The sequence below is a fragment of the Vicugna pacos genome, chromosome 17, assembly GCF_048564905.1.
Source record: "Vicugna pacos chromosome 17, VicPac4, whole genome shotgun sequence".
NCBI lineage: Eukaryota > Metazoa > Chordata > Mammalia > Artiodactyla > Camelidae > Vicugna > Vicugna pacos.
In genome coordinates, this window is record NC_133003.1 from 19,815,909 (window position 1) to 19,824,459 (window position 8,551).

Sequence of the window (8,551 nt, forward strand, 5' to 3'; positions counted from 1 at the left end):
TATCAGCATAACAAAGGGCACCCCCAGTGGGACCATAAACTTCCCAGAGCTTTGGACTTTTCCTGTAACTCTTGCTTCCAAGTTGAGGTTTCCCCTCTTTGCCAAGTCATCCTGGAAAGAAAAAAGGGGACAGAGCAATGAGCTGAGAGAGCACTGACAGAAAGCAGTGAGGTGACAGAGAAGGTGTGAGTAGTCATTTTTCCAGCCTTTCACACATTTGACAAATATTTCCTGAAGTCTTGCTCTGTTCCAAGCCTGGAGCTGGAGGGAAAAAAATAAAAGGATGATACAGATTTCAACCTTGAGCAGAAAAGTCACCCAGTGGAAACAAGATAGAAGAAAGGGCTCAGGACCACGAGAGTCAGGGGAGCCCAGAATAAAGCACATTACACAGCCCAGGGTAGTCCACAGGAGATGCCCTGGGGAGGACTGACTGCTTCTGTTGGGTCTTAGCCAATGAAGAGGAAGAGAGAAGGAAATGAGAAGCCATACTGACATTCCCAGCAAGAGAACATCACAGGAAAGAACAAGGTGGCTTGTACTGAAAGAAAGCTGCACCTGAGAGTGCAATGTAGCTAGACACAGGCCTCCAAGTCTGCCCAACTGAGCATTTCTGTAAAACCACAGTAGTGTTTACTAGGATTAACGATAACCTACTGGCATTTGAAAAGCACAGTGTCCTGCCCCAGCCTCCCTCAGGCAGGGTGATCCCAGACAGTCTGCTGAGGTCCACTGGTATCTGGCAGCTTGAACACTGGCCAAGGAAGGAGGGGTGAGCAGGGGACAGAGGCTGGGAGACCAGCAGCCAGTCCAGGTGACTATGGAACATTAGGTCTGCTGATTAGGAAAAAGAAGCTGTACGTACGTACACACACACACACACACACACACAGAGCCAGGCCCTCCCTACACCCTCCCCTTGTGGAAACTCAGCTCTTTGGGCTCAAGGGGTCTTGACAACAGGCCCACAGGGTCTCCACCAGGCATGCCTGTCACAGGGCAGCACAGAGAGGTACAGGGATGGTGAGGGGGCCACGTCCCAGGCTCTGCCCTCTTGCTCCCGGGCTCCTGATTACAAAGGCTGCCAAACTCAACTCCATCAGCCCCGCTACAGAGATGCTGATGCCTAAACAGAGAACAGGCCGCAGGACCCACCCCCTAACACACACATCAGACTTCCGTCCTGGGACACAGACTCCCCATCTCTGAACTTCCAGAGCTTCATGGACGCCAGGAAAGCTCCCTCAGCTAAAGGAGAAACTAGTTTTCTACAGTATGTTATATGCAACCCCACAAACTTCAGGAGACCTGAGCTTCAGAACACACGAGAAACTCCAAGCATTTATTCAGTTGACATCTGACATCTCCACACTCCTTAATGCCTCAACACAACCAGCCTGGGTGTGGCCACTGGAGCCCTGGGGTTGGAGGGGGGTGGTTCCAAGACTGAGTTGCCCCTGGAAGGCTTGTGTGGCAGAAACTGGCCACTCACAGATGGATCCACGCTGGGGAACACAGGACCTTCTTTCACTTCCAGAGAACTGAGTCAGATGTGGACGTGGTGATGCCTCCTCAGTCCGATCAAAAAATCACCGAGATGACTGGTTTGAGAAAGTATCAGGTCTAACACTCTTTCACCGTTGATGCTGTCTCTTCTTTGCTAGATGTTCCCCTAGATGTTGAGGAGCCATCATGCTCCACCTGGCAGGTCACCTGGCCATCTAATTGGGATGGTGTCACTGCCTCCTTCCTGGCAGGCAGAGCACAGCCAAGCTGCAGGCGTGGACGAGGCAGGTCTGGGAGCTCCAGACCGGGACAATGTCGGGGCTCCAGACTTGCTGCCAGTCTCTGTCGTGTGTATCTCCACAGGGTCAGTGGATCCCAAACAGAATCAAGGAAGGGCATTGAGTAGTGTGGAGGTCAGAGGCAGGGCTAGTGTGAGACTCAGAACTAGGAGGGCCCTGGGCCAGGGTGATCATGGGGTCACCAGGATGCCCAGGGGCAGCACCAGACACAGAGGTGGGATAAAGACACCTGCTGAGTCCAGACGAGAAGCCTGACTCACTCTAGCAACGACCCAATCCTTGTAGAAACTCACTTCTGTATAAACTCCTGGATACCCTCTGCGACCACAGCCAATGCCCCAGCTTACAATCCCCACCTGGATCCATGCGTCATCAATTTCACAGACCAGGGGACCCCCAGAATCTCCCTAGAGATAGAAAAAGAAACAAACACAGTGATGGAAGAGGATCAACATCAGAATAGGCTTATGCACTGCAAGCCCTGGGGAGATGGTCATTCATGGGCTCCCCCAGGTACCACAAGACTCCACCAGTCCTAGGTTCCCGTAAATATGAGATTTGAGCGCTGAAAAAATTTAACCAACAAAATTTGTGTACATCATCAAAAAACTGCGTACAAAAAACTGAACATTCTTAAAGAAAAGGTGCATACTCTGAGGTACTAATAATGAATAAAGTCCTTACTTGTGTATATTGCTTGTCACTTAGAAGAGGTTATAACGTGTGACTTGTATTATTGGTATTTCATGCCTGAATCTCCCCTCCTCCCCTGTCTCCCCCTCAGGCAGCCTCAGGTCCTCTCCACTGAGGGATCAGGTCAGGCCAGCCGGGCAGAGCCTTGGCAGCTCGTCCCCTTGAATCCCCTCTACTTAAAGACAGGGTGACTGGAGGCACTGCTAGATAACACAGGCCCCTCTGCCTGTGAGCGAGCAACATCTGGAAGGACAACCAAAATCAGGATCAGCAAAGGGCCCATGAACTGACCTGGCAGGAATCCTTTCCTTTGGAGCTGGAACCACAGATGGTCCCCTTCTTGACCATGTCCCTGTAACTTCCCAACTTTTCTTTGAGCATTTTGTTGCATTTCTCATAGCGAACAATGGTTTGCTCAGCCTCCTGGAGCGGGGGTGTCGGTGAATTTGGGTCTTCTGTAGAGATAATTTAGGAGTAAATTAGGTGGATCTGCTTAGTGGGACAGGACACCAGCCCCGGCACCTATTCTGCATCTCAGTACAGGGTGTTCACATACAGACACCCTCTTAGGGCAGTTGATATTGTCCCCACTAGGCACTAGAGGAAAGGAGGCTCAGAGGTGACATGGTAAGAGGAGGTGGTAAGAATCAAAACCAAGTGTCTGTCACTCTGAGTATCATAAATAATAGTGACAAGTGCCCTGTACATCAGTGAAGTGCCTTTAGTTTAGAGAAGGATCAGATTCTCAGGCAAGTAGTGCCCCGAAGGTACCAATCCAGCCTCTCCCCAGGGATAGGAGGCCCTATATTTCACCAAGAGGAGTTCTCTGGCCTCTTCTCAATCACAGGAAGCTCCTTATCCACCAAGGCAGGTACTTTAGTTTGCAACAGCTCAGATTAGCAGACGGATTAACACCCTAAATTAAAATCCACTCCCGACTTTGCTTGTCACCCAAGCCCCCAGGTCCTGACATACTAATAGAAATTTGTAACACCATCCAATCACTCCCTCTCAGCATCTCTCCACCCTCCTCCCTTACCCACTTGCTAGAAAATTTCCTCCCTGTCTCTCCCTTTAGCTTGTAGGCCAACACCAGGGCTCCAGGCACCCTCTTCCCTGGCCTGAGTTTGCTGCAGTCTTGCTTCACAGTCTCACCTCTTTCATCCAGTTTTCCCCATCCAGTTACCCAGCACTCTGTACCATCTTGGACCATGAAAGCCTTTTCAGGGAGGCACACAGGCTGGATGTTCGAGGAATAATTCACAGGGAAGGCAAGCAGAGCAAGGGCAATGTCATGTTCAGTTATTCCAACAGGATTATAATTTTTGTGGATAACGATGTCTTGGACTGGGACCTCGATTGCCTTTCTGGTGTGCATCAAACGTATGTCTCCCATCTTCACTGTGTATTCCACATGGCTGTAGAGAGATCCCGGAGGTTCTACACTCCCCTTCCACATCTTCTGGTTCTTCCCAGCCTAGTCCTATCTCCAGCACCACTCACCAGACACCTCCCCTCACTCCAAACCACATACGTTCCCATACCCCAGGCTGCCCTATCCAGTGGTTCTCAAAGTTTGGACCCCAGATAAGCAGGATCAGCATCACCTGGGAACTTGTTAGAAATGCAGATTCTCAGGTCCCACTCCTGATCTGCTGAATCAGAAACTCTGGGGGTTGGGGACAGGCAATTCTTGTTTTAACAAGCTCTGAAGGTGTTCCCATGCTCATTAAAGTTTGAGACCACTGAGCTAGCCAGACTGGTCAACTACAGTCCATTCTCCTTAACTATTTCTCCTTGCAAGTCTTTGTCCACAGTCTCCCAACTAGCATCTCTCCCCTCTTCTTGCCACTTGGCTTGAAGGCTAATCAGCCCAAGCTTAAAAGAAGTAGCTTTGAACCCAATTTTAGGTCTTGACTTTCCAGGCTACCAAGGGCTCTAACATCACCTACCTCTGACGGCAACTTGAAGAACAGGGACTGTGACCTCCTTTCCAGATGAGGAAGAGGAAGCTCAGGAAGGGGTCGGGACTGGCTCCAGGGCACACAGCCTGACCAGGAGCCCAAGCCAGGAGCCTGGAACACTCACCCGTATATGCAGTGGGCCGCAGTCAGCACCCACCGACTGGCAATGAGGGAGCCTCCACATATGTGTTGATTATTGACCTGCAGGCTCACCTGCCAAGGCCACTTCTTCTCTCGGGCTGGCATTCCACCAACTATCCTGGCCATCCGACGGCCGCATACTAGAGCAAGTCAATGAAGGGAGGGGACTGAAAGTAAAGCCGCTGACACTGCCACCACCAGGGCCAGATAATCCTCAGAAGTCTCAGAACCCTCAGACCAACAGCATGTCCGCTGTGGCACCCAAGGCAGATCTGTACCCCTTAAGACTCCTCAGAGAATGACCACAGCCTCTCAGATCTCAAGGGCAGGGCTGGGTCCACCCAGAACTCCCCAGGGAAAACCACGTCCCCCTGAGAGCCTCCTCCCCCAGGGCAGGGGCCCCTGCCCCTCAGACCAGGCCAGTTCCCTGAGGCCGGGCCTGGCCCAGAAACATCACCTGAAGGAAAGAGCTGTTTCTCTTTGCTGTCTTCTGGTGCTGGTGTATTTGGAGGGATCAGAGCCTTGTAGGAATCAGAGTCACCCAGCGTAAGCCCCACTAAATCGGGGACTACCGCAGCAATACGGGATTCCAGGGCCCCCGACGGTCCCAGAACCCCTCGAGGTGGCAGCTTCCACGGGCGCGCCCGGGGGACCTCGCGGCCGCCCTCCGGCGGGGCTGGAGAGGGTGAAGGCGGCGCCGACCTGCCCTGCGCCCCCTCCCCGCCCGCCTGGGCCTCCCTGAGCCGGGGCTGAAGGAGCAAGAGCCAGACCAGGAGGCCCAAGGAGCCGCCGCCGCCGCCGGGAACGCCCGGGGACGCCATGGGCACCGCCGGCCGCCTCCGCGCTCTGCGGCGCCCCCTCGCGGCGGCGCGGCGCCTGCCCTCGGGTTGGCGGGAACGCGGGGCTCGGGGTGGAAGCTGGGTCCGCTGCGCCGGTGGGGTCATCTGAGGGTCAGGGCCCGGGCTGGGCGGGACGGCGGAGTCGTGATTCGACGACTCTTCTCTCTTCCCGGCTCTGCGTGGACTCATTAATAGCGTGCCTCCCACGGGCTCGGCGTCCCCTGGCCTAGGTCCCTGGCCACAGAGAGTGGCGCCGAGGCCACCGCCGCACAGAGGTGCATCGACAACTCCCTGCCGGGCTGGTTTAGGCCTTCCCCGGCGTTTCCCTCCCCTATTTGTTTGCAATAAAAATTAAAATTCCTGAGTAGAAATGCTGCACTGAATATCACTAACCACTGAGTTAGAGATGATACTGATTGATGCCTTTTTAAAAATCGAGATCCACATGAAAAGATACATTAGTGAAATGCAAATTAAAACCACGGTGAGATTATCACTACATACGTAACAGACTGGCTAAAATTAAAAAGTAGTGACAACGCCAAATACTGACACGGATGCAGAGATATCAGATCACTCACACACTGTGGTAGGAATGTAAAATATTATAGCCGCTATATAAAACAATTTGGCAGTTTCTTATAAAACAAAATATGCAATTACCATATGACTCAGTAATTGTACTCCCGGGCATTTATCCCAGAGAAATATTTATGTACACACACACACACACAAATACCTTTACAAGTGTTCACAGTGTCTAAATTCGTGATAGCTAACATCTGGAAGCAACCCTGTAGTAGACAGAATAATGCCTTCCCAAAAAAGTTCACGTTCTAATCCCCGGAACCTGTGAATATATTACCTTATATTAGGGGGAAAAAATGATAAAATAAAAAATCTTGAGAAAAGGAGATTAACCTAGATTACATACATAAAAGTGGCCACAATGCTTTGCAGTTTCTCCTGTCAAGAGATAAAGTCAGACTGTGATAGAAACAGGCATGTCACTTGGTCTGCATGACCTGGCAAATGCTATGGTGCTAAGAGTTTGCTGTGGTGAGTTAAAATGCTGTAAGGAGTCTCTGTTATGTCCTAATCAGAGTCACAGTATAGATCCCTACAGTTCTGGAGCCAGACCATATACTGTCTTCTGCAAAGAAACTGTATATTATTTGACAAGTAACTCCTGGCACACTACTGAATCCTAAAAAGAAACTAAGTGCCAAACCTTGGGACATTAAGTGACTAAGAGACCAGCGCTTCCTATCATAAGGCGGATATTTAGCCAGACTCACCAAGTCATAAACTCAGTTGGTAAAAGAAATTCATCCCTCAATGGAAGCAGTACAATTGGGACTGGATCATGGCAGGTCTTAAAGACACAATGAAGTTGCACAAAGAAAAAGTCTAGGCCCCCACGCCACTTATTTATATTGAATTGAAGCTTCTCCATCAGTTCACACCCATAACCTAATAGAGAGTATCCTATGACCAGCTGATAAAAGAAGAAAAAAAAAAAACCTGGGCCTGGTTCACAGACGAGCTCAACATCTTGGTTCCAGCTGAAAATAGACTACTGTTGCACTAGAACCCCATTCAGGGGTGGCCCTGGAAAGACAATGATGAGGGCTTCAAAGACAGGGTGTGTAATGCTTCAAGCAGGGCACCTGGTGCATCACCTTGGTGTAAAAAGAGAGATGGCCTGAGTAAGAATATATATGGACCTGTGAACAGTAGTAAACAGCTTTGATCATGGACTTAGAAAGGAAATGCAAAAGACCTGAAGAAGCAGCAGCACATAAATGGACCTATGGGAGTGGAAACAAAGGGTACAGCTTTTTCCATCACATGCCAATGTCCACCAATGAGCATCCGCTGCAGAGAAGGCACTCAACAACCAGGCGGATAAGACAACTCTTCCTGTAGAGGTCAGCCAACTTCTGTCCTTGTCAACATCATGCTTTGCACATTATGCCCAGGAACACAGTAGCCGTGTTGGCAGCATTGGAGGCTGTTCATTCATCTAATAAAACAACACGGGCTCCCTCTTGCCAAAGCTCATGTAGCTACTACTGCTGCTGCTTGTCCGATAGGTCAGCATCAGAGATCAATGCCAAGGCTCTGATATGTCACATTCCCAAAGGAGAACCACAGTTACTCGGTGGCAAGATGATTATATCTATCTCCTTCCACCCTGGAGGGTCAGCAATTCATCCCTCCTGGGATTCATACATATTCTATATGTATTATATTATATATATTATATATATGGCTAGCATTGCCTGCCTATAATGCCTTTGGTGACACCACTATCAGTGAACCATTGGAATAGCTGACTTATAATGGAATCCTGAATAACATCACCTTAGACATAGGGACCTGCTTTTTAGTAAAGAAAATGTGAAGTAGGTACCTTATTAAAGGATCCACTAAAATTATCATAAATTTAATCACATAGAAGCTTGATCAAATATTGGAATGGCTTCTGTATTCGTTTTCTCTGCTCTGTAACAAATAATCACAAACTCAGTGGCTTAAAATAACACACGTGTATTACCTCACAGTTCCTGTGGGCCAGGAGTCTAGGCCCAGCTTAGCTGGGTCTTCTGTAAGGCTACAATCAAGGTGTCAGCCAGGACTATCTGCTGGGAGACTCGATGGGGGAAGAGTTTGCCTCCAAGCTCCATTAGCTGTTACCTGAATTTGTTTCCTATGGCTGTAGGACTCATGGCAGCTTGCTTCTTCAAAGTTAGCAAGGAGAGGAAGACACAGAGAGTGAGTCTGCTAGCAAGACAGAGTCTTACATGCTGCAACATAATCTCAGGGGTGGCATCCCACTCTCCGAATCAATCAACCCAAATTCACCTTTAAAATGTCCTCGATGGAGAAATAAGAATTGTTAATTTTATTAAATATTGACCTTTTAGTCCACGTTTATTTAAGAGTTTGTGTAATGAAATGACAATTAAGTATGAAGCACTTCTGCTGTATACAGGAGTAGGACGGTAACTCAAGCAAACGGTACAACTGTTTGACTTGTTAGCTGAATTAGCTGCTTTTATCACGGGATTCCATTTTTACTTAAAAAGAATGACTAATAATCAAG

General features: G+C 49.4%; 1 protein-coding gene across 1 annotated transcript; it reads right to left on the reverse strand.

The window, feature by feature from the left end:
• Positions 1-1,314: 1,314 nt before the first annotated feature.
• Positions 1,315-5,751, reverse strand: PRSS42P (serine protease 42). Its single transcript, XM_015236382.3, has 5 exons — positions 5,061-5,751; positions 4,587-4,743; positions 3,654-3,916; positions 2,790-2,953; positions 1,315-2,212 (listed from the first exon to the last, which is right to left on the reverse strand). Exons 1-5 carry the CDS (start codon positions 5,629-5,631, stop codon positions 1,976-1,978), a joined length of 1,392 nt encoding a protein of 463 aa, XP_015091868.3. The 5' UTR covers positions 5,632-5,751; the 3' UTR covers positions 1,315-1,975.
• Positions 5,752-8,551: the final 2,800 nt, after the last annotated feature.